Genomic DNA, 27,794 nt, shown 5'->3' on the forward strand with positions numbered 1-27,794 from the left:
GCCTCTTCTCGCTCTGCCATTCACTTCTGTGTCTTCAGAGAGGCTGTCAAATCTCCTCTCTGAATGAGACCCCCAAAAAAGCAAAGCTAAGAAGATACCCAGAGCTTAACTAGACACCAGGCCTTTTAGAAAGAGACCACCTCTTACCTTAGGCCCTCAGAGGGTGCCCATTCTGTGTGGAGAAAAGAGGAGCCCTTGCCTCAGCCCCCAGAGGCTAGGGTGGGGTGGCTGAGTTTTTGGGCCAGGTTAGACACCTCTGGGGAAGCCTGAAGTAGCACGGATAGTTTCAAAGCCAGCGGATGAGGTGGCAGGACAGTGACAAGACCCCAGGTCTCCATCACGCACCTGAGCTTACTGAGCCTTCACCTGGTGTCTCTGCTGAGTCTCCGACAGACCAAGAGGGAAGGGACTGGGGGTACCGACCCCCAGAGAGAGAAAGTGGCAGTCAGAGGACCTGGGTTTGAGTCCTGGTTCACCCCTTCCTGGCTGTGTGGCCTTGGCAAACTACTCAGACTCTGGGAACCTGTTTCACCTGCAAGATGGGGATGAGAATCAAACCCACCTTGCAGGGCTGTGAACATGCGTTCAGACCAGTGCATGCAAAAACCTTCACAAAGAAACCCTTCCTAAAGGTGGGGAGACAAGTCTCCATGAGCAGCAGGTGGCCAGGGACTGTGTGGGGGCTGGGGTCCTGTTTTCCCTGCAACCTGGGAAAGGCCTGATGGGCACTTGGTAGGATTCAAATCACAACCCTGGACCTCAGGTGGTGGTGTGCTTTGTGTCTGCAGTTGGAAGGTCCCACCGTCGTGCCTGTGAGTCCCTCTATCGGTGTTGAAGGGGTGGGCAGCAGGCGGGGGAGCCCCAGGCTGGCAGCTAGCAGGACCTCTCTGGTGTGAGGTCAGCACGCCAATTCCCCTGAAGTGTGGTGTCCAGCACTCTGGGCTGGGGGCTGTGGATCCTGGTCCCAGCTGTGTGGGGGCTGGAAGGCCCTGGGCAGGTCACCTGACCTCTCTGGGCCTCTGTTTCCATCACACACTGATGGGCTGAGCATCACACTGGGACTCTGGCTGTGCAACTCCTTGGCTCTGTATTTGTTCACCCACCGTTCCTGAGGGGCCCTTGGTAGGCAGAGAAAGTTTGTGGGCTTCAGGCATGGGCCCCAAGATTCAGATAATCTCAAGCCTCCTGGGGAGTCTCACTCAGGGGAGCAGACAGGCCCACCAGCCCGGGTGATTCTTGCTCAGCTCCTGGAGGGTGGACAAGGCCCTGGACGGCCACTGATTACTCCCAAAAGGGACATCTGTGGCGGTAGTGGGACCAAGATGCCATGAGCAAGCACCCGGAGGCCCCCAGTGTGAGCCAGGGAGTGGAGGGGAGGGGAGGGGAGAGTCAGGACGTGTAGGAATGCTTGCTTTTTTCCCAAGCACAAGGGACCCTTTTCTCCACCGCAGCTGACCTGATGCTTATGCCGGGAAGGAGGAGGGGCGGGCTCCGCCCTTGAGGTCCCTCAGGAGTAGAAAGAGATCAGAGTGGGAGACTTGGGTCTGAGGTCTGAACTTCAGCCCACACCAGTTTCTCCATGGTGTTTCCATCACGTCCCCCACCTCCTGCCTCGAGCCTCACACCTTCCTAACAAACCCTCCCCTGGAGAGGAGACCCTGGGTCCACAGCACCCCGGCCCCATTGGCTTTCTCTCTCCAGGCCGTTTTAGACCACTCCCACTGCCTGGACTGCTTTTAGAAGCCCCCACTCACCCTCCATAGGCCTTACGGAAGCACCACCTCCTCCAGGAAGCCTTCCCTGACCTCCCGGCAGAGTCAACAGAGCCCACAGTACTTGCAGACTGGCCAAGCTGGTCTTGGTATTTCTCACCCCAGTTGGAATGGTTTGTTCCCAGCTTCCTGACTAGATGGGAACTCCCTGAGGGCAGGCCCTGTGTCTCATTCACCCCCAGGGCTTGTGGAATAATTGAGTGAAGCATGTGCCAATTTACCCGTCATCAGGAGCCTCCGGGAACTCTGGCAGACTTTCGGCCGGCAGGCCCGCTTCTTCCATCTGTCCAGCAGCGAAGGAGATGAGGGATGCAGTCAGGCTTTCTTGGGCTGGAGCAGCCAGTCTTCAAGGTCCCATCCTCCACCTGTCTGTCTGCTCACCACCTCCCTCCTCTGTTCCCACTGTCTGCCAAGGCACCCCCACACTCCTGTCCTCTCAACCAGGGCTGGCCTCTAGAAGGGTCTTTGCTCCCAGATGGGCGTGTCCCCTTCCCCTGGGCAGGTGCTGAGGTCTCTTTCCACCACCGGCCTCTTGGGCGCCAGAGGGCTGAGAGCCCCCCACCCCAGCTCCTTGCCCTCCCCGTCCCAGAGTGGCTGAGCCCTCCACATCCTCCGAGCGGGGACTGCAGTGGCTCTGTGTCCAAGCAGGGGTTCTGGATCTCCCCCAGTGTGGGGGCCACAGGCCTTGGTGGCTGCTGGGGAAGCCCGGGGCCGGAAGTGCTAGGCGCAGGTGGCGGCAGGGGTAGCAGTGGCGGGTGGGCATCAGTCGCTGAGCACGGCCCCTGGGAGCTCGCTGGTGAGCGTGTGCCAGGGCTCGATGCGCTTGTCCTTGTTCTTCAGGCAGTCAAACCAGTGCTTCAGGCGCTCCCCCTTGGCGTGGATGCCCAGAACCACACCACCTGCAGGAGGACAGGAGGGGCAGCTGGGGCACAGGGACCCCCAACTCCCAGGCGTGGGGCCCATGCCCCCTCCCAGGTTCTGTGCTCGAAGGCCAGCCTCTCCCACTGCCCGCTGAGTTCTGAGCATGAACAGGACCTGACCTCCATGCCACACTCTGGCCCCGTCAGGGCCCAGCCATCCTGTCTCTCTTCCACCAGGGCAGGGATAGGGGCAGGGTGCAGAGGCAGCATCAGGGGTCAAGGAATGGGGGCCTGAAGAGGGGAGAAAGGGCCAGGCAGCCCCACTATGCGCAGCCACCAGGCCCACTGGGAATTTGGGGACTCTAGGGCTCAGAGTCCAGCCCGAGGCACTGCCCATCATTGTCTCTTGTCTGTGCTCCACCACAGAGTGCTGTGTGACCCTCCCAGAACTCCTTCCATCTCTGGGTCTGTCTCTTCCTGGGGCACAAGGGTCAGGCTGGAGAAGGTCTGAGGCCCCTGACCTAGGGGCAGGTGGTCCGTGGTTCCAGCTTTCCCCATGGACCAGGAAAGAGGGGCTGTGGCCTGATCCAGGACAGGCACACAGTGAGACGGTGTTCCCACTATGCCCCCTTACCAATGAAATCATTGGATTTTCCAATGTCGTAATCCCAAACGGTGACCTCCAGGGACTTCTTGGCCAGGTCCCCATGCTTGATCTCGTAACAGAACTCCTGCTGGCAAGAAGGGAGTGTTAGGGCTGATGCCACGAGGCCTGGGCCTTGGCCGGGGGCCAGGAGGGGTATGAGGTGTAGGGAAAGAGGAGGGACGGGGGTGATCAGTGCTCAGAGTGGATGAGGGGTGGATGCTCACATGTCTCGCCCACTTCCCCCTGAGCTCCACTGGGGTCTTCAGGGCCCCTGTCCCCTCGCCCGCTTGCTCCTTGTCCCTGAGCCTGCTCTCCCCACACCCCGGGAGCCTCCTGACTGCAGAGGCACTGCACGCCCCACAGTCCTTGTCATCCTGGGCCTCTCTGGGGCCTGGCTTTGCTGACCCCTCCCTTCTCTGTGGGACCCTCCCTTCCATCCGGGGTTCCCCTCACTCTCTGGAAGCATCTTCTCGACCTCCCCTGCCTGCCTCTGGATCACTGGTGTGGCGTGGGCTCTACCCAAAGCCCCTCTGCTCTTCTTTCCTTCTTGTTCCTTGGGGGGAATCCGCATTTCCAGCCATACTTGCCGCCTTGGGCAGAAGACTTCCTGGGGCCCCAGGGTGTCTCGAGTCCCCTTGCCCCACACAGAGTTTCTCCCCATCTTTCTCACCCCCTCTTTGCCCTGTTGCCTCCATAAGAACCCAGGACTCCCCTCAACACTTCCCTCCCCCCAGCCCTACATCCGACAAGTCCTGCCAAGAGCTTTCCAGGGGTCCCCCAGCTCCCCTGTGTCTGTGGTTTGGTGCGGCCCCTCCCCACCGTCTCTGACCACCCTCCCCATCGCGCCATGACCTTTTGAAAACCCAGCCACACCCCCACTGCTGTGGGGCAGAGGAATGGCCTTCATGAAGCTTCACCAGCCCCTCACACCTCATTAAACTCCGGGTTCAGGGTTTTTTTCTTCACCGCTGTCTTATGTTTGGATTTCTTGTCCACATCTGGCCTCAGGTATCTGGAATTACATCCAATGGACAGGCAGAGGATGGGGACATGCTATGGGGTATAGATCAAGCCAGCAGGTATTCAAAGAGCTTTCTGTCCCTGGAGAGAGATTCCTGGGCCCTTCTTTTGTCCTAGTCATTGGATTTTCCCAACGCTATTTTGTGGCAAAGGCGAGACGTTGTTTTCGAGAAGCAAGTGGTCCCTTCATCCATCGCACTTCTGTTCACACACACATTCCTGAAGTTAACCCTGGGGGGCGCCCTCCATCCCCCTAGGAAAGGGGTTTTTCCTCATTTCTGGAAGTCTAATTTTCATAAAGCTCACGTTTCCCACCAGAACAGAGTTTTTAGCAGAGTTGGTCTCTTGTTCAAACTTCTTTTTTTTTTTTTTTTTCAGATGGCTGACTGCAACCTCCACCTCCCGGGTTCAAGTGATTCTCCTGCCTCAGCCTCCAGAGTAGCTGGGACTACAGGCATGTGCCGCCATGCGCAGGTAATTTTTGTATTTTCAGTAGAGACAGGGTTTCACCATGTTGGCCAGGCTGGTCTCTAGCTCCTGACCTCAGGTGATCCACCTGCCCTGGCCTCCCAAAGTGCTGGGATTACAGGCGTGAGCCACCACCCCCGGCCTCAAGCTTCTTTTATAAAATAGCAGATTTATTGAGATATAATTCACATATCATAAAATCCATCCTTCTGAAGTGTAAAATGCAGTAGCCTTTAGTAGGCTCCCAGAGTTGTACAACCATCACCACTACCTCCATTGGAGCTTTGAGGAAGGACAAGACCTTTTGTGCAGTCACAGGGAGGCCACCTAGATGTTCTTCCCTCCACAGCCACTAAGGCCTTAGACTCTGATGCAGAACAGCTGTCTTCCTCTGAGGCTCAGAGAGGGGGAGTGACTTGCCCAAGGTCACACAGCCCGCAAGCACAAGTGTGGTGCTTGAAAGCCAGGCTCAGACTCCTTTCTCTATGACAGGGAGGTCATATGCAGGCTGGAGAAGGGGACAAGAGGTCCCCAACTTCTTTGCAAAGCTTCTCACCCTGTTCCTGCATAGATAATTGCATGACAATTGCCTTGTCCCTGCTGAATGTGCTCTGGGGTCTCTGGGGTCTCACCCATGACCAACTCCCTGGGCCTGGCACCAGGGAGCTTAACAAACATCTGTCCAGCGAATACCTGCATCCCTATGAGTGAAGCCACCGCCCAAAGACACGCCCATGTCCAGCTTAACCTGCATCCCTAGAAGTGAAGGCACCGCCCAAAGACATGCCCATGTCCAGCTTATTCTGCCCAGTTCCTCTCCAGAAAGGCTGCATGGTTGACACACAGTGCCTGAGACAAAGCTGAATGCTATCATTTAAAAACTCGTTGCTGGTTTGACAGGCAGAAAATGATATCTCATAGTTGCTTTACTTTGCATATTTTAAAATTGTGACTTTCATGGCATAAATAATACTGGTTTATTACAGAAGCACTAGAAAATGCATGTGGACAAAAGTTGGGATTAGGAGAGAGAAATGAAGACATATGTCCACACAAAAACCTGTTCATTGCAGCTTTCTACCATCACCAAAAATTGCAAACAACCACACGCCCTTCAACTGGGGAACTCATCAACAACAAACTTGTGGTTTACCCACACAATGGAAGACCACTTAGCAACAAAAAGGACCAAACTCTTGGTACATGCAACTGACAGATGAATCTCAAATGCATTCCTCCGTGTGAAAGAAGCCGGACTCACAGGGCAACACACTATCTGACTGTTTCATGGGAAAGTCTGGAAACCGCAACACTATTGAGACAGAAAACAGGTGAGTGGTTGCCTGGGGCCAGGGAACTTTCTGGGGTCATATTCTCTATGTTGATTCTGGTGGTGGAAACAAGACTATACTAGCCTGGGTGATACAGCGAGACCCCATCTCTACCAAAAAATTAAAAATTAGCTGGGCATGGTGGTGCATGCCTGTAGTCCCAGCTATTCACAGTGCTGAGGTGGGAAGATGCTTGAGCCCAGGAGTTCAAGGCTGCAATGAGCTATGATTGCGCCACTGCATTTTGGCCTGGACAACAGAGCAAGACCCTGTCTCTAAAAAAAGAAAAGAAAAGAAAAACTCACTGGATATGAATGATACAGGTTGAGGATCCATTATCTGAAATGCTTGGACCAGATGTTTTGAATTTTGGATTTTTTCATATTTCGTAATCTTTGCAGTATATTTACCAGTTCAGCATCCCTAACTCAAAAATTCAAAAATCTGAAATCCCAAACGCGCCAATGAGCATTCCCTTTGAGCGTCATGTCGGTGCTTGGAATGTTTGGGGTTTTGGATTTACAGCTTTGGGACGCTCAACCTGTACCTCAATAAACCTGATTTAAAAAAAGTTTGGGGGGATTCCCCTAAGCCCGCCACCCGGAAACAGCGGATTTCCTTAGTTACTTACTATGCTCCTTGGCCATTTCTCTACGTATTGGTATTGTGTCTGCTGTGAACTGTCCTTGGCCTGTTTGGTGACGGGTGAGGAGCAGGGACAGAAGGGTCCTGCGTGCCCTGCCTTCACAAGCCCCTGGAAGGAAAGTTGTTTTGGGATCTCTGCACCCTCAGCCTGGACAACTTGTGCCCATCTGGTGACCCCTCACTCAGCCACCAGACTTCCACGACAGGCTCCAGCCTCGGCACCTTCAGCCATGGACAGTTCCGCCAGCGTTGCCCTCTGTTCTGCTATTTTCTCTACCAGAAGTGCCCTTCCCTCCTCATCTGACCACTCTGGGGAGATCCCTCAGCACCCTCCCTGAGCACACCCTACTCTGGCACAAGCCCACCCTGCAAAGCCCCTGAGGCCCACCCTGTGGCGTCTCTCCCTCCCTTGCTGTCAGGACAGTGGTCCTGGCCACCGGGGCTCACAGAGCCGCCCTGTGCCGCGTACCTCTGAGCCCTCTGCACAGTGCCTTCTGCTTGCCTGTGGCTTTGAGAAGAAACCCCTTCTGGTTATACATAAGACAGCCAGAGAAGGGAGTTGCCCAGGGTGGCACAGCACGTTGCTGCCAGTTACTGCCATTTTCGCTGGCATGAAATGGAGATAACAACAGGAGCGACAGCACAGGCTGCTGAGCGCGTCACACGCAGCCATCGCGCAGCTCAGGGATATTACGTGTAACTTGACATGTCAGCGATTGTCACAGGCACTGCTACTCCTGGGGTTTTCCATCAAACCCTCAAGAGCTGGGCCTGGGGTCAACTTCCAGCCTGGGGAAACTGGGGCAAGTATCACCAGAGATGAGCTTTATAAAAATAATGGTGCTAGCTGGGCATGGTGGCTTGCACCTGTAATCCCAGCACTTTGGGAGGCCGAGCTAGGAGGATCGTTTGAGTCCAGCAGTTTGAGACCAGCCTGGCCTATACGGCAAAACCCAGTCTCTACAAAAAATACAAAAAACAACTAGCCAGGCATGGTGGTGCACACCTGTAGTCCCAGCTACTCAGGAGGCTGAGGGGGAAGGACTGCTTGAGCCCAGGAGTTTGAGGCTGCTGTGAGCTGTGATCGCATCACTGCATTCCAGCCCAGTGACAGAGTGAGTCACTGTCTCAAAAAAGAAAGGAAGAAATAAAGAAAACAAATAAAAATAATAGTGCAGACAAAAGGCCTTGACCCATCTAGCTTTGGCCCTCAGCATCAACCGCTAGATACGTCCCTCCCTTTCTTCTGGGGCACAGGCCACACTCTCTTCCAGGTCTAGGATGCAGCTGAGGGGTGCCCCTCTTACCATCTAATCTGTGCCCTTATTTCCTCTGCTTTAGTGAGGAAGAGGCCCCTGGTCCATGAAGGGGCCTTTCAGAGATGGGGACCCCTGAGGAGCCCTGAGCAGCAGCCCTCGTGTCTCACCCAGGGTGTCTGAAACAGACGTGGAGGTCTCAGGTGAGGCGTGGCTCAGATATAGGGAGTGGCCCACAGCTCGGCCTGTCTTTGAAAGGCCACGTGACCTGGCCCACGGCTGGCAGGTGGGACCCAGCTGCAGGGGTCCAGCAGCACCCACAACAGCCACCTGTGGCAGGGAGGAGCTTGTGGTACAGTGGACAGGCCCTGCCCAGATGGCCCCCCACCTGCCTGTGGAAGTTGACCAGACCATCTGTCACAGCAGGTAAGACTCTGCTTTCTGGGCAACCCAGCAGGTGACCCTGGAATTCCTGTCCATCTGGCAGGTGGGCATTGAAACTGGTTTAAAAATGTCACACCATAGGCCGGGCACAGTGGCTCACGCCTGTAATCCCAGCCCTTTGGGAGGCCAGGGTGGGTGGATCACTTGAGGTCAGGAGTTCAAGACCAGCCTGGCCAACATGGTGAAACCCCGTCTACTAAAAATACAAAAATTAGCCTGGCGTGGTGGCGCATGCCTGTAATCCCAGCTACTTGGGAAGCTGAGGGATGAGAACTGCTTGAACCTGGGAGACAGAGGTTGCAGTGAGCTGAGATCACGCCACTGCACTCCAGCTTGGGCAACAGAGTAAGACTCTGTCTCAAAAAAAAAAAAAATCACACCATTTTGGCTTCAGATTGCATATCCTCCTGCAAGGATATATACGCGTGAGATTCAAGTCAATGACAAGTCAGAAGAAAAAACACATATATATGCAAACCAGTATCCTACTGTGTGTGTCGTTTGTTGTGTTTTCGACAGCTGTCCATGTTACAATAATTCCTCTAGTTCAAATTTATTCATTTTTAACTTCATAGTACCACATTCTACACACTGCCCATGTCCCCTCAAGCTTCCCCTGGCTCCTGCAACCACAAATCTAGTCTCTGCCTCTGTGGGTTGACCTATTCTGGACACTTCATAGAAATAGAGTCCTGCAACACGTGGCCGTCTGTGTCTGGCTTCTCTCGCTTAGCATCTTGTTTTCAAGGTCCTCCCACCGTGTAGCATGCACCTGCTACACTCCTTCTTAAGGCTAATATTCCACACACCCGCTACACTCCTTCTTAGGGCTGATATTCCACACACCTGCTACACTCCTTCTTAGGGCTGATATTCCACGCACCTGCTACACTCCTTCTTAGGGCTGATATTCCACACACCTGCTACACTCCTTCTTAGGGCTGATAGTCCACGCACCTGCTACACTCCTTCTTAGGGCTGATATTCCACTGCAGGGACAGACTTCATTTGTGTATCTATTCATCAGTGGACGGACGCTTGGGGTGTTTCCACTTTTGGCTGTTGTGGATAGTGCTGCTATGAACATTCCTGCACAAGTTTTAGGATGGACATGTTTTTCTTATCTCTTGGGTATATAACTAGGAGTGGAATTGCCAGATCAAATGGTGATTCTGTGTTTAACTTTCTGAGGAACTATCAACTGCTTCCCAAAGTGGCCATCCCATTATTGTCATATTATTTTTATTTGTTTATTATTATTTTGAGACAGTGTCTCGCTCTGTCACCCTGGCTGGAGTGCAGTGGTGTGATCTCGGGTCACTGCAATCTCCGCCTCCCAGGTTGAAGTGATTTTCCTGCCTCAGCCTCCCAAGTAGCTGGGATTACAGGCGCCCGCCACCACACCCAGCTAATTTTTTTGTTTTTAGTAGAGACGGGTTTCCCCATATTGGCCAAGCTGGTCTCAAACTCCTGACCTCAGGTGATCCGTGCGCCTCGGCCTCCCAAAGTACTGGGATTACAGGCACGAGCCACTGCACTCGGCCTAATTTATTACTATTTTTAACTGTAGAGACAAGGTCTCAGTATGTTGCCAAGGCTGGTCTCAAATTCCTGGGTTCAAGCAATCCTCTCAAGTAGTTAGGACTACAGGGACATGCCACTACACCAGGCTAATTTTTAATTTTTTTGTAGAGATGGAGGTCTCACTATGTTGCCCAGGATGGTCTCAAACTCCTAGCCTCAAGCAATCCTCCTGCCTTGGCCTCCCAAAGTGTTGGGAATGTAAGTGTAACTCACTGCACCTGCCACATACAATTTTTAAAGTGACAGAAATATGATCATGGCCATGGGAATGGTGCCCCTAGAGCTGTGCCACGAGGAGTACTGGCCTCTTCATGGTGCCAAGATGTCCCTGAGGCCTTAGTCACCTGGGTCCTTGGTGTCCCCTAGGTCAGGGCCATCCCTCTGTCATTCCCCCTCCCTGAAGCACCTGCCCCTCCTTTCTGCTGAACTAAATTCCTCCCCAAGTCTCACTTTTCCAGAGTCTCCCTGTGAGCTCACACTCATACCTACCTAGTTTCTGAAGAGCCCCGAGCACTGACGGTAGTCACTGTGGCACCTGTAGCACCCTCTCCAAAGGGTCGCCAGCTCCTGCCTGGCTCTCAGAGCTACACAGCCTCTCCTGACCAGGCTCACAGCTCCACAGCTCTGTGGCCCAGGCCACCTGGCATGGCCCCCTGAGTTAGTGTCTCTCCCCAGGCCCACCATCAGCCCTGTTGGTAGAGCTGGGTGGACTCTTATCCACATCTGTGGCCCCAGTATAGGGCTGGGCAAATGTGGGCAGTTGCAAAGGCCTGGCAGAGTTCCTCTGCATCCTCCCCCAGCCTCCTGGCTACCCCTGGCACTGGCCCCGCCTTCTGTCCCCTCCTCCGACTCATGGCCCCTCCTGGGCCCCTCAGTCACAGAGAGGCCTGGACATAGCATCAGGTGATAACTAATATCTGCATGACCCTGGGAAGCCACTCAGCTTCTCTGTCCCTCAGTTTCCCCATCTGTGAAATGGGCTGGCCATGCTTAACCCCTGGAGTTGCCAAGGTAGCCCATCAGGGAACACGGCACCCCTGTACCTCAGGCACTCCCTGGGTGCCTGCCACCTGGGACCACAGAGCCGGCACACGGACCCCCGTCCTTGGAGGTGAAGACGTGGCAGGTGCCCCTGTACCTCAGGTACTCCCTGGGTGCCTGCCACCTGAGACCACGGAGCCGGCACACGGACCCCCATCCTTGGAGGTGAAGACGTGGCAGGCGCCCCTGTACCTCAGGTACTCCCTGGGTGCCTGCCACCTGGGACCACGGAGCTGGCACACGGACCCCCGTCCTTGGAGGTGAAGATGTGGCAGGTGGTCACATGCACGGCACACTCACGTTTTCACGTAGGGGTCCGAGTAGCCATTGGCGTCCATGGCGGCCAGGTGGGCGCACTGCACGATGCCTACCAGCAGGCCCTGCTTCTGCGAGCTGTACTTGAGGGAGATGAGGATGCGGCCCCGCTCCTCCAGGGACTTGTCTCCGGTCTTGTCCACCTGTTGGACGGAACGGTCACTCAGTCCTCACCTGCTCCCACCCCTCTCTTGGCCGTCCTTGGCCTCCTCTTCCTGAGCCCGCCCATCCAGCTGCTGCAGCCGGGCCTGGTCACGGTCCCTGGTGAGTGGCCTCACTGTGAACTCACAGCCCTTCTGTCATCTCTTCCCTCCCAAGGGCTCTTCCAGGGCTGGATCTCACCCACACCCTCCCTGTTCTTGGCTGCATGTGGCCTACGGTGGCCTTCACAGCCCAGCAAGGGCCAGCCCAGGGGTTGGCAACTGCAGCCCGGGGGCCAGATCAGGCCCGACGCCTGGCTCTGTGTGGGATGTGAGCTAAGCATGGCTCTTACCCTTATTTTAAACAATTTCTTTTTCAAAAAAATAGAGACAGGGGTCTCACTATTTTGCCCAGGCTGATCTCAAACTCCTGGGCTCAAGGGATCTTCCCACCTTGGCCTCCCAAAGTGCTGGGATTACAGACATGAGCCACCATGCCCAGCTGGTTCTTACTTTTTGGAATAGCAGAAAGAAAAATGAAATGAAAAATATTTTGTGACACATGAAAATGACATGAAATTCACACTTCAGCTTCCATTAACACCATGTTGTTGGAACGCAGCCTTGCCAGCTCCGTGATGCTTCTCTATGGCTGCTTTTGCCCTAAGGACAGAGCTGCATGGTGGCCACAGATTGCAAGGCACACAGAGCCTAACATTAGTGCTAAGCGGCCCTTCACGGATCTGCAGCCCCCGGCCTGGCGCGCTCGGCTTCCGCGGACGGTCTTCCACCAGGTCCTCCTCACAGCCCGCCCTGACTTTCCCTTGGCTTTGAAGCCGGGTCCCACCTCCACACCTTTGCGCACCCTTAATCCACAGCTCCAGCACCCTCCTCTGACCTCCTCAGTGTTCACCGTTGATAAGTTCCTGGTCCTTCTGGGCCTGGGGGGCTTTTCTGACCCTCAGGGTGGGTTGGCCGTCCCCTCTGCGTGCCCACTGCCTCGGGTTTATCCTGTCATGGCCCGGTGTGGCCCCCTGCTTCCTCAGGGGTCTGCCCCAGCCCCTAAGTTCCTTGAAGTTGGAACTCTACCTGTAAATTTTTATTTTGACAGAGTCTGACTCTTGTCACCCAGGCTGGAGTGCAGTGGCACGATCGTGGCTCACTACAACCTCTGCCTCCCGGGTTTAAGCGATTCTCCTGCCTCAGCCTTCTGAGTAGCTGGGACTACACAGTCTAATTTTTGTATTTTTTGGTAGAGACAGGGTTTTGCCATGTCTGCCAGGCTGGTCTCGAATTCCTGACCTCAAGTGATCCACCCACCTCAGCCTCCTAAAGTGCTGGGATTACAGGTATGAGCCACAGCATCCAGATAATACCTGCGTCATCTTTAATACCTCAGGGCTGGGCAAGGGCCTGGCACTAAGGGCCCACTGGAGGCTTGTACTAGTGAAGGCAGGAATGGAGGGACAGATGGTCCCCTGTGCGTTCAACCTCATACAAGCAACTCCAGCCTGGGGGTTCAAAGAAAGGCAGAAAGGTCTGCCCATGACAATGGAGCCTGGTGGATGGAAAAGGGTCACCGTGGCCCCAGTTCCCTGAAGGTGCTTCCTGGAGCCTCTCAGGGTGCTGGATGTGGCTCCCTCAGGAGAACCCCGAAGACAGAGTTCTGGTACATTCCTCACCCTGGAGAAGCTGGGAGCCAGGTAGGGAGCCCATCCAGTGCCTTCCCTGCCTCAGCAGCTGCCAGTGCCTGCCTCTCAAGGCAGATCTCAGCTCCAGGCCTCCCCATCCCCAGCCAGCCTGATGCTTCTCCATTCCTTGCCCTCCCGAGACTACCCGGCTTCTTCCTTCTGGCTGCTGCACACCCCAAACCCTCTCTCCTAGGCCCTCAGCCCACCCAGACAAACCCAGCTTGAGCCCACTCAGACAAACCCAGCTTGAGCCCACTCAGACAAACCCAGCTTGAGCCCACCCACACATGCCCAGCTTGAGCCCACCCAGACAAACCCAGCTTGAGCCCACCCAGACATACCCAGCTTGAGCCCACTCAGACAAACCCAGCTTGAGCCCACCCACACATGCCCAGCTTGAGCCCACTCAGACAAACCCAGCTTGAGCCCACCCACACATGCCCAGCTTGAGCCCACCCAGACAAACCCAGCTTGAGCCCACCCAGACATACCCAGCTTGAGCCCACCCAGACATACCCAGCTTGAGCCCACCCAGACATACCCAGCTTGAGCCCACCCAGACACATCCAGCTTGAGCCCACCCAGACATACCCAGCTTGAGCCCACCCAGACATACCCAGCTTGAGCCATGCAGACACGCCCAGCTTGAGCCCACACGGACACGCCCAGCTTGAGCCCTGTGTCCCCCTGGATCCCCTTAGGACTCTAACAGGCTCCTCTCCTAAGCAGCCCCAGCCACCTCCTTTTGCTCACAACCGTGCCCCCTAAGCAGCCCCAGCCACCTCCTTTTGCTCACAACCGTGCCCCCTAAGCAGCCCCAGCCACCTCCTTTTGCTCAAAACCGTGCCCCCTAAGCAGCCCCAGCCACCTCCTTTTGCTCACAACCGTGCCCCCTAAGCAGCCCCAGCCACCTCCTTTTGCTCACAACCGTGCGCCCCAAGCAGCCCCAGCCACCTCCTTTTGCTCACAACCGTGCCCCCCAAGCAGCCGCAGCCACCTCCTTTTGCTCACAACCGTGCCCCCCAAGCAGCCCCAGCCACCTCCTTTTGCTCACAACCGTGCCCCCCAAGCAGCCCCAGCCACCTCCTTTTGCTCACAACCGTGCCCCCTAAGCAGCCCCAGCCACCTCCTTTTGCTCACAACCGTGCCCTGCCTAACACCAAAGTGAGTCCCTCTGGCTACATCTAACCCTTTCTGGAGATGAGACTCCTGTGAGGTGAGCAGGGATGTTGAGCAGGGAAGACATACATGCCCCACCGGCCACCTTCGCCACCTCCCACGCCCAGAGCAGACATGGCTAATCGATCCTAGCATTTGCCCTGGGCTCCAATGCCACCTCAGAATCCTTTTCAACACAGTGCTCAGGCAGCCATTCCTGGTGGATCAGGCCAGGCCTGCGAGATCTCGCTATCCGCCGCTCAGGCAGAGCTTTGTGTGTGAGGGCCTCAATGCCCTGTGCTGCTTGTGTCAGTGTGTGTGGTGTGAAAATTAAACAATATAAACCAGCAGGGGCCAGGCACAGTGGCTCATGCCTGTAACCCCAGCACTTTGGGAGGCCAAGGCGGGCAGATCACCTGAGGTCAGCAGTACAGGACCAGCCTGGCCAACATGGTGAGACCCCGTCTCTACTAAAAATACAAAAATTAGCTGGGTGTGGTGGCGGGCCCCTGTAATCCCAGCTATTGGGAGGCTGAGGCAGGAGAATCACTTGAACCCGGGAGGTGGAGGTTGAAGTAAGCCGACATTGCGCCACTGCACTCCAGCCTGGGCGACATAGACTCCATCTCATTAAAAAAAAAAAACAACCAACCAGCAGGCATATTTTTAGCTCTTTTTTCAGGGGTGGGACATTGTACTTCGGGTTGTTTCATATGAAGACCACTGGGTCTTGCTCAGTATTGCCTTAAAACAGATAATGTTCACAGACTGTAAATTCTAAAACCTACCTCCAGAGGCCTGGCACAGGGGCTCATGCCTGTAATCCCAGCACTTTGGGAGGCCAAGGCAGGAGGATCACTGGAGGTCAGGAGTTTGAGACTTGCCTGGCCAACATGGCGAACCCCCGTCTCTACTAAAAATACCAAAATTAGCCAGGCGTGGTGGCGCACACCTGTAATCCCAGCACTTTGGGAGGCTGAGGCAGGTGGATCATTCAAGGTCAGGAGTTTGAGACACCTGGGCAATATGGTGAAACCCCATCTCTACCAAATATACAAAAATTAACCAGGCGTGGCGGCACACGCCTGTAGTCCCAGCTACTCGGGAGGCTGAGGCATGAGAATTGCTTGAACTCAGGAGGTAGAAGTTGCAGTGAGCAGAGATTTTGCCACTGAACTCCAGCCTGGATGACAGAGCAAGACTCAGTCTCAAAAAAATAATAATAATAAAAGTACCACCAGAATGTGGCTGTACTGCCAGGGGTGCATCCCCAGCTGCACTCCTGCGGTCACTGTGAGTCCCCGAATGGCACCAGTGAGCCGGTAGCGCATCCAGCAACACCCTGATCATGGCCATGCACAGGGACGCACATGCTTTCACGAACGCACACCACACATGTGGACACACACACTGTCGCACACAGACACGTACTGACATATGCTCTTACACACAATTCACACACGAGCACACACACACACACGCTGACACCCCACGTACATACCCACGTGGTTGTTTGTTTATGCCAGTGATGAAAACTCAGGAACACTAAGGCAGGGCTGGTGTTGCTTTTTTTTTTTTTTTTTTTGAGACAGTCTTGCTCTTGCTCTTGTCACCCAGGCTGGAGTGCAGTGGTGCAATCTCGGCTCACTGCAACCTCCGCCTCTCAGGTTCAAGCGATTCTCCTGCCTCAGCCTCCTGAGTAGCTGGGATTACAGGCATGCACCCCCACACCCGGCTAATTTTTTTATTTTTAGCAGAGACGGGGTTTCGCCATGTTGGCCAGGCTCTCTCGAACTCTTGACCTCATGACCCACCTGCCTTGGCCTCCTAAGATGTTGCCTTTCTTAAGTGACATAGACCATGTGGAAAAACCGGGTTACCTGTGGTTAGTGACTAATAATAAAACAGGAAAAGTTATATCCATCACACAAATGTCTGAGGGGGAGAGAATGTGACAAGGAATAAAATTGGATCAAATTCTGCAAAAGTAACTGGGATTCTAGGAAGAAGCCATGGCCTCAGGCTGACTCGCCCCCGGGGCTTGACTTGGGCTAAGCTCGAGGTGAGTCCACGTCCCCGGGCCCCACTGGGGCTGGGTACACTGGGGACAGCCACCGGGCTCTGTCCTCCCAAACTTGCCCCTTGCCCAGTCCTCTTAGGGGGACAACGTGCCATCGAGGGGACCGTGCCTCCGCCTGTGTCCTGAACACTGGGAGGCTGAGGCCCCAGGATTTCTCTTGACCCCAGTGGCACGGGGGACTCCTGGCTTCACCAGCCCTATGAACCAGGTGAAGGTGAGGCCATAGACAAGGGAGGATAGGGGAGGGAAGAGGGACATAGAGACCAAGACTCAGAGGGCGTAGCTGCTGGAGCAGGCCGGGGGCAAATCTGTTCTGACATAACGTTGAGACAAATGCCATTTCTAGGAAAGGATACTCTGCTGTCTCCTCTGCGTATCTCACAGGCACTCAGGTCTAACATGTTCCAAGCGTGCTCCTTGCACGTCCTGTCCACCCATGGTCCCTGCTGAGTCCTCTGAGCGCAGCAAACAGCCCCTCAGGCTTCAGTGGCTCAGGCCCCAAACCTTGGATCTGCCCTTCCCTCACCCAAGGACGTCCTATCTGCTGCCTGCACATCCGGTTCAGAATCAAGCCCTCCTACCGCTGCCAAGGTCAGGCCAGGGTTGTGCCCATCTCTCCCCATCTCCCCAGGCCTCCTGCCCTCTCCTCCCTCTTCTTCAAGCCATCCTGAGCCCAGGCCAGCGAGCCTGGTAAAATGTCATCCCCCGTGATCCCTCAGCTTAGCACCCTCCCGTGGCCACTCAGAGTGAAAGCCAGGGTCCTTCCTCACCTCCACCCCCTTGACTCTCCATGCTCACCTCCCTGGTCTCCCCTCCCCTCTCACTCTGCCCCTCATGAGTCCCATCACAGGCAGGAAGTTCTGCCTTCCCAGCACCTGCCACCGAGCCAGGTACACAGCAGGTGCTCAATCAATCCTCTCACCGGCAGCGGCTTCTCCAGGCAGATGCTGAAGGTCTTGGTGTGGTTGGGTTTCAGCTTCTTCAGGGGCACACGTGTCTCCCTGATGAACTCATTGTGCCGGAATTTGTCCTCGTCACACACAGAGATCCTAGCGGGGGCGGTGGTGAGGGGCACAGCCAGTGCCTCAGACGCACTGGGCATGGTGGAGATGTGCGCAGGTAGGGCCAGCCCTGGCTTCTCCTGCCCCAAGCCCTGCCCTGGTCTGGGGTGGGAGACGCACAAGATGCCTGGGCCCTGACAGGGGCAGAGTGTGGCACGATATCAGGCACTGTCGTCATGGACAAGTGTCCTCAGGTTGGAAGAGGGGACAGGAGAAGGCAGAACCAGTGCCAGGAGTAGCCAGGAGGCTGGGAGAGCCGGTTCTCTGGAGGGAACCACCTCCAGCACCCTGAGAGGCCCCAGGAAGCACCTTCAGGGGACTGGGGCCAGGGTGACCCTTTTCCACCCGCCAGGCTCCATTGGCATGGGCAGACCTTTCTGCCTTTCTTCAAGCCCCCAGGCTGGAGTTGCTGGCATGAGGTTGAACCCACAGGGGACCATCTGACCCTCCAGTCCTGCCTTCATTAGGAAAAGCCGGGTGGGAGTGGGGGTTGGGGAGGGAGCAGGCGGCCTGGGGCCCTCACCCACCGCAGGGTCTTGCGGATCATGTCTTCATCTGTGATCCCGTAGTAAGTGAGGGTCTCGTTCCATGTGGGGTTCAGAGTGTTACGGAGAGTTTTTGTTCTGAGCTTATTTGCCTGGAGAAGAGAAAAATGATCTTATTAGCATCAAAGTGTGTGTCAAACAGAAAAATGGCCCCCAGAGATGGCCACATGCTCATCTTGGAGCCTGTGAATGTGTTATCAACATGGCCAAGTGGACTGAGGCTGCAGGTGGACTTAGGGTTGGTAATGAGCTGACATTAGAATAGGGAGATTATCCTAGATTGTTGGGTGGCCCAACGTGGTCACAGGGTTCTTAAAAGCAGAAGAATGGACAGAGAAGACAGTCAGGGACGTCACCAAGGAAGGGGGCCAGAGAGATGCAATGGGGCCCCCTGTGAAGGTGGAGGAAGGGGCCACAATCCCAGGAGGGCTGATGGCCTCTAGAAGCTGGAAAGAGCTAGGAAACTGTGGGCTCCCCGGGCTCCAGAAGGAATGCAGCCTTGCCGACACCTTGATTTTAGCCCAGAGAGAGACCACTGTTGGACTTCTAACCTGCAGAGCAGTCCGAGAGTAAACGCGCTGCTTTAAGCCACGAAGTTTGTGGTCATTTGTTGGCAGCAGCCATAGGAAGCTCATCCAAGGAGGACCCCACCTCCAGCCCGATGCCACGGGGTAGGTTCTGCAGGAGGCCTGTGTGGAACTGGAGTCTCCTTCCCAGGGCATTCCCTGCCTTTGTGGACCGTCCCCTCTGCCTGGAACCCATCCCGTCCTTGGGTCTGCCTCGGGGGTGGCCTCTCCGAGCTGGAATATTGCTGCCACTCCCTCCTCCTGTGCCAGCGGCTCTGAGCTCCTTGTCTGAATCGGTCTGATGCCTGCCACACCCGGCCCAGGCTGGGAGGTCAGACAGCCTGGGCTTCCAATTCCAGCTCTGTGGCAGCATCAGGTTCCCCACTGTGGAAAGAGCACAGGAATCCCTCTCTCCCATTGCTTTCAGGAGCTGTTTGTAAGGAGACTGCTCTTTATAAAACACTAGGGAAAGTCCTGGGGACTTCCTACAACTGGGCAGCCATGCACTGCCGGCTCCAGTCCCACAAATGAAGGGTCACTGAGCACACTTCCCTGGTCATACTCGCCCTTGGCCCTCACATCCCTGAGCCCTTCTTGCAGCATAAGGGCATCAAGACCCGGTGTGGGGAGCCCATTTCTTCCCCAGGAGTAGGTGGTGGGGCACTGCCATTTCTCCTACAGCCCTGCCTTCCCTAGAGAAGGGGGAAAGGCCCCTTCTGGGGTGGTCCTCCTGGGCTGCTGTGGGCCCCAGGCCTACCCATTTAGGCCCCCACGTAAACTCAGACTCTGCCCCATGAAATTAAAAATAAAACAGCACTGAAGTGTAGGATGCACAGAAGGAAGTCTAATTAAGTTCTGACTTTCCATGGCCCAAGGTCACCTTGATGCTTTTATTTAACAGCAATTTTTCTCTCTCCTGTCTGAGATGCACCTGTTGTGCTGGTGCCCTGAGCACATGTGTGGTCGGACGCTTGGGTCATCCAGCGTAGGAATGAGGGGCAGATTCTGCCCACTTCATCCCCCTTACGGAGAGTCAGGGCATCCTGTGGTCAAACACATGGGGCAGATTCTGCCCACTTCATCCCCCTTACGGAGAGTCAGGGAACAGCCCATCAACACGTTAGATGCTCTGAGAAGTCCTGTGGTACAGAAACCTGTTTAACAATGTTTCCCCATGTTATTTAACCACGGAGTCCTTTGTTTGCACCTAATAGTAACTTCCAGCTGAGAATGCTTCTTATAAAATGCTGGCCTGGAAATTCTCCTGGGGTTTCCCCAGATCAGCAGGTAGGTAACGCTGACTCGTGAGGTCCCCAGGAGGCAACAGGGTGTGGGGCAGACTGGGTGCTCTGTGTGCAGTTGAATGGTTGAGGTCCCATCAGCTTGCTTGGACTCTGAGGGGAGTGGCAGCTGTGGTCCTCCCTGGGTGCCCGCAGCCCAGTCCAGGCCCCAAAGCGAAAGGACCAGAGTGCATTGCCTGAGGTGGTGGGCGGGTGCAGCTGGTGGGCAGGCCTGGGTGGAACCCCTCACCTTACTGGCTCCTGGCAGCAGGTGCAGCTTGACGTAGGGGTCTGCCAGCCCATTGTGGTCCATTGGCTTCAGGCCCTGGGCAGAGAACAGCAAACGGTGTGAACTGGAAATCGGGGAGATGGAACTGACAGGGCCTGCAGATGCCCTTGTCCCCTGGGTCTCCTGGCTGGGTCCATTCATGGCCCGTTTCACAGAAGCCCCCGGGCCCCACACCTCCAGATGGAGGGAGTGAGGATGGCTCAATGCTGATGCAATCTCCCCTCCCCAAAACATCCTGGCCCAGGGCAGCTGTCATGGGGCCTCTGTCAGGACAGACTTTCTCTTCTCCTCATCCTGGAAGCCAGGTGGCTCCCCCTTCTCTGAGCCTCCCTCTCCACCCCGCTTTGCTCAGGCCCTGCCATCATCCTGACTCCCGTCCCCCATCTACCAAGCATGGCCTCCTGAGTGGCCACGCCCCTCACTGACCCTAAATCCACGTAACCCCGGGACACAGTCCGAGACTAGGCCCCATTTCTGGCCATATTTGTCACAACTCCCAGTCAGTCCACAGAGATCACACAAGCAGACTGGCCACAGAGGGTCCCTCCACAAGATGGCACCCCTCTCTCACTTTGGTTCTTTTAGAAAACCCAGCCACGCGTGCACAGCCAGAGGCACACAGAAGCATGGACAGAGAGGGGCTTTGCTGACCTCAGCAGGCTCTTGTCTCTGAAAATTGCATTTGTTTCCTTCTGGGATGGTGCACAGGGATGCAGGGAGGCAGCTGTGGCATCTGTGGGGGTGCAGCCGGCAACCCCAGGATAGTATTCAAAGGGCTTCTACCCAGCCAGGCCGGGGAGGCAGCTCGGCGGCTCACACCAGGCCCATCTCCAAGGGAAGGCTGGGGCTCCCTCCCAGGCCCACCCCACCTCGGTTTGACGGAGCTCTGGGGGATGCGGCAGGGGCTTCCAACCACCTACTTCCCTGCCACTGGCAAAGGGCAGAGGTTTGGGGGCCTGGCTGGCTTGGGCTCCAGGCTCAGCTCCTGTTCACCAGCTGGGAAGTGGATGAGTTACTTTGCACGCTAAGCCTCAGCTTTATCATCTGTTAAAGGGGTTGGCCGGGCACGGTGGCTCACGCCTGTAATCCCAGCGCTTGAGCCCAGGAGTTCAAGACCAGCCTGGGCAACACAGTAAGACCCTGTCTCTTCAAAAAACTAAAAAATTAGCTGGGTGGGGTGGCATGTGCCTGTGGTTCCAGCAACTAGAGAAGCTGAGGTGGGAGGATCGCTTGAACCTGGGACACGGAGGCTGCAGTGAACCGTGATCGCACCACTGCACTCCAGCCTGGGTGACAGAGTGAGACCCTGTCTCAAGTTAAAAAAAAAAAAAAAAGGGCAGGGGTGTAATAATCCCACCTTCCTAGGGCTGGAGTGAGAGGGAGGGAGACCGTGTGGACACAGGGCCTGGCAGGCAGGGTTTGCTCCCTTCCCTGCACGCCAGGCCCCCATGAGACGCCGGAGAAGTGGCTGAGGTCTGCTGGGTGCATCTGAGCTGTGCCCTGCACTGTGGGGCTGCCTCTGGGACAGGGCCTGGCTCAGTGGCCCTACACGTGCTCAAGGTGACAAGGCTGCTCTTCCAAACCCAACTCCCTCACCCTGCCTTGCACCTCTCCCACCAAGTGCCTGAAGCGCAGAGTTCTGGGAATCTGGTGGCCCGGCCTGACCAGGCGGTGCCTGACTGCTGTGTCTTATTCTTACAGTCCTTATACATTTGTTTGTTGTAGCTTAAAATGTTTCCATTTGGGCCACGTTTCCCGACACGTTTCACTTACAAACCTCTGGGCCACCACATGTTCTGGCGTATGTCTTTCCAGTGGCTCTCGTGGTCCCACCTCCGTGCCCCGAGACACCCGTGGGAGCTAGGCTGGGTCGAGGGGCGCTGTCATGCTGGGACGGGAGGGATGCCTGCTCTGTCCTTCAGACCCCGGGACTGTGACGAGGCCCCTGCTGCTGCTCTCTACTCCTCCACCCGGCAGTTCCCTGAGCACCCTGGGCAGCCACACATTTCGCCAAAAGCAAAAGGACCAGCAGGCACTGCCTGAGGCCCTGTCACTGTGCTGCCACCAACTTCTGTGCCCAAACAGGCAGCTTCCCTGGCCCTGACCTGGGGTTCCGCCAGTGCCTCCACCTTCTGTGGGGCTGGCCTCCCATGAAGCCTGACCTCTGTCCATGGAAGGGGAAGGTGGGGAGGCTGTTTCCAGGGCAGGGAGCTGCTAGTGGGGCCCTTGGGCACATGCTCCCCAGCTTGGGAGTTGGCAAGAGACATAAACTGATCCCATGGTTTAGGGGTGGGCCTCACGGGAGGTGACGTGGTTTGGCGGTGTCCCCACCCAAATCTCATCAGGAGTTGTACTCCCATAATTCCTACAGGTTGTGGGAAGGACCCAGTGGGAGATAACCGAGTCACAAGGGGAGGTTTCTCCCAGACTGCTCTTGACGTAGTGAATATGTCTCACGAGATCTCATGGTCTGACACTGTCCTTGAGGTAGTGAATACATCTCACGAGATCTGATGGCCTGATAAGGGGAAACCCGTTTTCCTTGGCTCTCATTCTCTCTCTTGCCACCAAACATGTGAGAAGTGCCTTTCACTTTCAGCCATAACTGTGAGGTCTTCTCAGCCATGTGTAATGGCAAGTCCAATAAACCTCTTTCCTTTATAAATTACACAGTCTCAGGTATGTCTTTATCGGCAGCATGAAAATGGACTAATACAGGGGGGATGGGCGGAAGCGGCCCCGGGGGAGGCCCTGGCTGGTACTGGCACTGAGGGAACAGATGGGGGGTCTGGCTTTGAGAGGAGAGCCTCTCCCCAAAAACCTAGCCCTGCCCCGCCCTGGGCCTCTCAGAGGCTGTTGCTGGTGAAGTGTTCAGAAGAGGAGCTTTCTAGTCTGAAGTATCATTCAGCCTGAAAAGGAAGTTTTGACACGTGCTGCAATGGGGATGAAGCCTGAAGACATTCTGAGGAGTGAAAGAAGGCAGACTCAAAAGGACAGATCCCGGGGACTGCAGACTCAAAAGGACAGATACCGGGAGACTGCACTTACATGAGGTCCCTAGAATAGTCAAATCCATAGAGAAGGAAGCCAAATGGCAGCCTCCCCAGGGGCCAGGGGAGGAGGAAGGGGGAGCTGTTGTTTAATGGGCCCAGTTTAGTTTTGCAAGCTGAAGAGGGCTCTGGAGATGGGTTTCACAGCAGTGTGAAGGTGGAAGGTACTTAGCACAATTGAACTGTATGCTAAAAATGGTTGAGCGCTGAGGGAAGAAGTAAAAAAAAGTGGTTGAGGTGGGAAATGTATATCTGTGTATTTTACCACAATAAAAATAAAAAGTCTCCCAGAACTGGTAGTGCCAGGGGCCACGTGTTAACCCATTTAATGCTCACAACAGGCATGTAGGGCAGGGACAACCAACCCTATTTACAGATGGGCAAACTGAGACTGACCCTTCTAAGGGGGGACAAGCAAGGGTGCACCCCAGGGTGTCCAGCCCCCACCCTGGCCCTCCAGAGGCCAGCCCTGCTTCAGCTCACCCACCCTGGGCCCCTCCCCACACCCCAGCCCAGAGCCCCAGCTCTTCCCCAGCCTGCACCACCCCTTCCCTACAGAACTGGATTTACACAGAGAAGGAACTGGGCCTCCCACCCCCACTTCTGATACCTGAGGGATACAGCCCAAAGTGGACACACAAGCCATGTATGCGCATACACACAAACGCACCTGGAGCTGGGAAGGGAAGGCCCTGGTGTCTGGCATGGAGAGAGGAAGGGGTGGGCTTTGGCCAGAGTGGCCTGGCAGCTGGCACCTCTCCAGTCCCCAGGCCTGGACCACCTCTACAAAGTTGGACAGAGGGAAAGGAGGAAGGGTCTAGCTTGGTCTCTACCTTGGCACAGCTGGGGTTTGACAAATGCTCAGTTCTGCTCCTAGGGGTGGGCTGGAGCCCCCGCCAGGCAGGGCTGGACATGCCCTGAGTCATAGCATGGGTGGTTCTAGAGGAGAGGGCAGGGGTGGGATGGAGCGTGCAGGCCTCTCAGTGCCCTACCAGGGCCCTGAGGCTGGCGTGGATGGCACTCACACCTACCCATGGCAGTCCACATGTGGCCCAGGCTGGGCTGGGGGACAGCCTGGGGTGGCACGCAGTAGCCTGTCCTGCTGGGTGGCCATGGTGCCAAGGACAGCCCTCGCTGCCAGGCTGGGAGGAGGGGCAGGGGGCCTGCAGGTTGGGAGGCTGGGTGGGGCTGGGCCCAGGCAGCTCTGTGGGAAGCCGCTGGATCTGAGCTGGGCTGACTCAGGCCCTTCCATGGCACTACTACGGAGACTCTACTGGCCATGCAGGCCCTTACCTTGCGAGAGAACATCAATTTTGGCACCTTCCTCCCACAGGGAGTGATGGGGTGAGGGGAAGGGAACAGGACAGTTGAGAACATGGAGCTGACACATGCTTGAGCGGCAGAGCCAGAGGGGAGCACCAGGGGCCAAGCCAGGCTGCAGAGGGCAGCACCAGGGGCCGGGCCAGGCTGCAGAGGGCAGCACCAGGGGCCGGGCCAGGCTGCAGAGGGCAGCACCAGGGGCCGGGCCAGGCTGCAGAGGGCAGCACCAGGGGCCGGGCCAGGCTGCAGAGGGGAGCACCAGGGGCCGGGCCAGGCTGCAGAGGGCAGAACCAGGGGCCGGGCCAGGCTGCAGAGGGCAGCACCAGGGGCCGGGCCAGGCTGCAGAGGGGAGCACCAGGGGCCGGGCCAGGCTGCAGAGGGCAGCACCAGGGGCCGGGCCAGGCTGCAGAGGGCAGCACCAGGGGCCGGGCCAGGCTGCAGAGGGCAGCACCAGGGGCCGGGCCAGGCTGCAGAGGGCAGCACCAGGGGCCGGGCCAGGCTGCAGAGGGGAGCACCAGGGGCCGGGCCAGGCTGCAGAGGGCAGCACCAGGGGCCGGGCCAGGCTGCAGAGGGCAGCACCAGGGGCCGGGCCAGGCTGCAGAGGGGAGCACCAGGGGCCGGGCCAGGCTGCAGAGGGCAGCACCAGGGGCCGGGCCAGGCTGCAGAGGGCAGCACCAGGGACTGGGCCAGGCTGCAGAGGGGTCCACAGGCACCCACAACCCCAGCCCACATAGTGAGGCTCAGAGGGCCTCTGGGCTCAGGCCCTGGACACCCTGCCTGGAGTGGCATCGGCCTCCTACAGTGGCTCGGCTTCCAGGGTGCAAAGTGGGGTCCCCACTCCTCAGGGCGTCTGGGAGGCCTGGAGGCACCAGCACCCAACCCGCCCTCCCTTGGCCTGCAGGACAGACATCACCCTGCCCCTCTCTTTGCCTATCAGCAGCCCCTCCCCAGGCTCGAGGGTCCTCGGTCCAGGCCTTCATCTTCCCATTCTCATCTGTTTCTTTGCTCCCCGCAATGCCTGACTGTCCAAGGCCTTTCTTGGGGATGGGTATTCAAGAAGGTTTAAAGAAGAATTCCTTCCTGGCCCCACACCCCACACAGCGCAGACATCCAAAAGCCTGGACAGGAACCTGGGGAGTGGTGTGGTCTGGCCTCCCTGACCTAGGCCCTCTCGAGGACCCCGGGCCAGGGAATTTGGGGGCAGGCTGGCGGGGCCTACCTTGGCCTTGGTGATGGTGCAGTGGAGGGCGTTGTTCTCCTGGTCATACAGCAGGCTGAAGTCCAGCGTGCCCAGGGCGGCTGCGGACAGAGGAGGGCACAGGTCCCACCCTGGCCCCATCTTGGAGAGGCTTCGCCTGCCCCTGTGAGACCAGATGAGCCTGGCCTGGGCAGGTGCCACCGTTCCATGGTGGCTGCCACCAACCAAGCACCTGCTCTATGCCAGCCCCTCACCCATCCTCCCAGTCCCACCCAACCCTGGGAAGTCACAATAATCTCCCCACTTTCCAGAGGAGGAGCTGAGACCCAGAGAAGTCAGGTGGGTCACTCCAGTTCCCTGTCTGGCCCAGTGCGTGGCCCACCTGAGCTGGGCACCCAGCCAAAGGAGTTCCTGCCCTCCTGGTGCAACTGCCAGTCTGGGCCCCGTGCCTCAGTTTCCCTCACCTGTGAAATGTCACAAGGATCACACAAGGCGGAGGAGATGAGGCTTTGAGAGGGACAGGCCCTGGCCAGGAAGATCAGCTGATTTGCTCAACAGTCCCCCAGCCAACACACAGGACGGCAGCTCCTCTGTCTCTCTGGCCCATTGGGAACCCTGAGCAGGCTGTGAGGAGCCAGCTGAGTCCTCATACTGCTGCCCCCAAGTCTCTCAATGGCAATGGTAACTCCCAAAAGCCAGGGGGAGGGTGCAGCCATAATTGGGTGCAGCTGCCTCCCTCCCCGGGGGCAATCACTCATAGCAGCTGTGGCTTTCCATGCAGAAGCGGCTCCCAGCATGAAGGCCGAGGTGATGGTGGGGGGCAGAGCTTGGGGGCAGTCCGCAGACAGCAAGATGCACATTCACAGATGGCTTCAGAAGCCCAGAGCCTGCTCCCAGGCTGCAGGGCTGGTCAACTGGTGTCACATTCCTTCATTATTTACGAAGTGTTTACAACATGCCAGACTCTAGGGGATGGACATCTGTGAGGCAGAGTCCCTACCCCAAGGAAAGCACAGCCTAAGGGGAGGAACAAATGGAAATAATTTGCCGCAGTAGAGTCTGGTGAGCCGGGAGCCATGGGGAGCCCATGTGAATTGGGACCACCAGGGAAGGCTTCCTGGAGGAGGTGATGCTTCACCTGAGCCATGAGGGATGAGTAGGAGTTGGCCAATGGCAAAGAGGGGCTGGGGGAGGTGACGATTCCAACCACAGGCCAACCAGCAGGTGCAGGCTTAGTGGCTGGTGTGATCCTGGGATAAGGGAAGGCCAAACTTGAAAGACTGTGCTCTTCAGGCTCTGAGCTAGGCTCCCAACATGGATCTAGATCCAATTACGGCCACACCTGACCAGGCCCATCATGTACATCTCGTCTGCGGCTGCTTTCCTACTTCAGAAGCAGACCCTATGGCCTGCATAGCTGAAAATATTTACAATCCAGCCCTTCTTTATAGAACAAGTTTGCAGATCTCTGGGCGAGTGCTGGGCCCAGGCATAACAAAGTTTCTTGGGTCTGCAGGGAAATTGGCTAATGAAAGGCCACGAGTGTGGAGTGTCCTTTATTCTGAGCTGGTGATGGGAGTGGCATTTGTCTAGATCATCCCCTTCTAACACGGATCAGGCACATGTCTCTGTCTTTGCAGCAGTGTGGGGTGCAAGACCTGCCCTCTGACATCAGTCTCCTCGGTTCAAATCCCAGCGTGCACTTCCCTGCTGTGTGGCCAGCTTATCTAACGTCTTTATGCCTCAGTTTGCTCATCTGTAAAATGGAGACAACGGTAGTATCCACCTCACAGCACAGTGTGCCTGGGGTGTAGGAGGTGCTCAGTAGATCATTATAGAAGGAGCAGATCCCTATGGTGGATTTTCTAGCTAACAGTACTGGCTTCTCTAAGACCCATTCTGGAATGAAACTGTCCTCAATTGGCTCATTTCCCTCCCTGCCTTTGGGAACAGAACATACAAATAGTCACTTAAACTTTTCTGAATAACCTGAGTCATTGCTATGGCCACGATGACTCTTCCGTATGTCACGGT

The 27,794-nt window shown here is 56.4% G+C and overlaps 1 protein-coding gene across 1 annotated transcript; it reads right to left on the bottom strand.

The window, feature by feature from the left end:
- Positions 1–1,114: 1,114 nt before the first annotated feature.
- Positions 1,115–25,976, bottom strand: LOC115933182 (double C2-like domain-containing protein beta). The gene is made up of 8 exons (XM_055347298.2): positions 25,782–25,976; positions 20,154–20,228; positions 18,040–18,149; positions 17,374–17,500; positions 11,368–11,525; positions 4,209–4,290; positions 3,267–3,363; positions 1,115–2,671 (listed from the first exon to the last, which is right to left on the bottom strand). Exons 1-8 carry the CDS (start codon positions 25,899–25,901, stop codon positions 2,535–2,537), a joined length of 906 nt encoding a protein of 301 aa, XP_055203273.1. The 5' UTR covers positions 25,902–25,976; the 3' UTR covers positions 1,115–2,534.
- Positions 25,977–27,794: the final 1,818 nt, after the last annotated feature.

Source organism: Gorilla gorilla, chromosome 6, assembly GCF_029281585.2.
Source record: "Gorilla gorilla gorilla isolate KB3781 chromosome 6, NHGRI_mGorGor1-v2.1_pri, whole genome shotgun sequence".
In the NCBI taxonomy this organism is placed as follows: domain Eukaryota; kingdom Metazoa; phylum Chordata; class Mammalia; order Primates; family Hominidae; genus Gorilla; species Gorilla gorilla.

Bases quoted from the DNA above. Each gene is read 5' to 3' on its own strand.
- LOC115933182 (XM_055347298.2), bottom strand. From the start codon at position 25,901: ATGGGGCCAGGGTGGGACCTGTGCCCTCCTCTGTCCGCAGCCGCCCTG. The intron at 18,150-20,153 runs GTGAGGGGTTCC...TCTCTTCTCCAG, and splicing joins TGCTGCCAGGAGCCAGTAAG to GCAAATAAGCTCAGAACAAA. The intron at 17,501-18,039 runs GTGGGTGAGGGC...CGCCCCCGCTAG, and splicing joins ATGATCCGCAAGACCCTGCG to GATCTCTGTGTGTGACGAGG.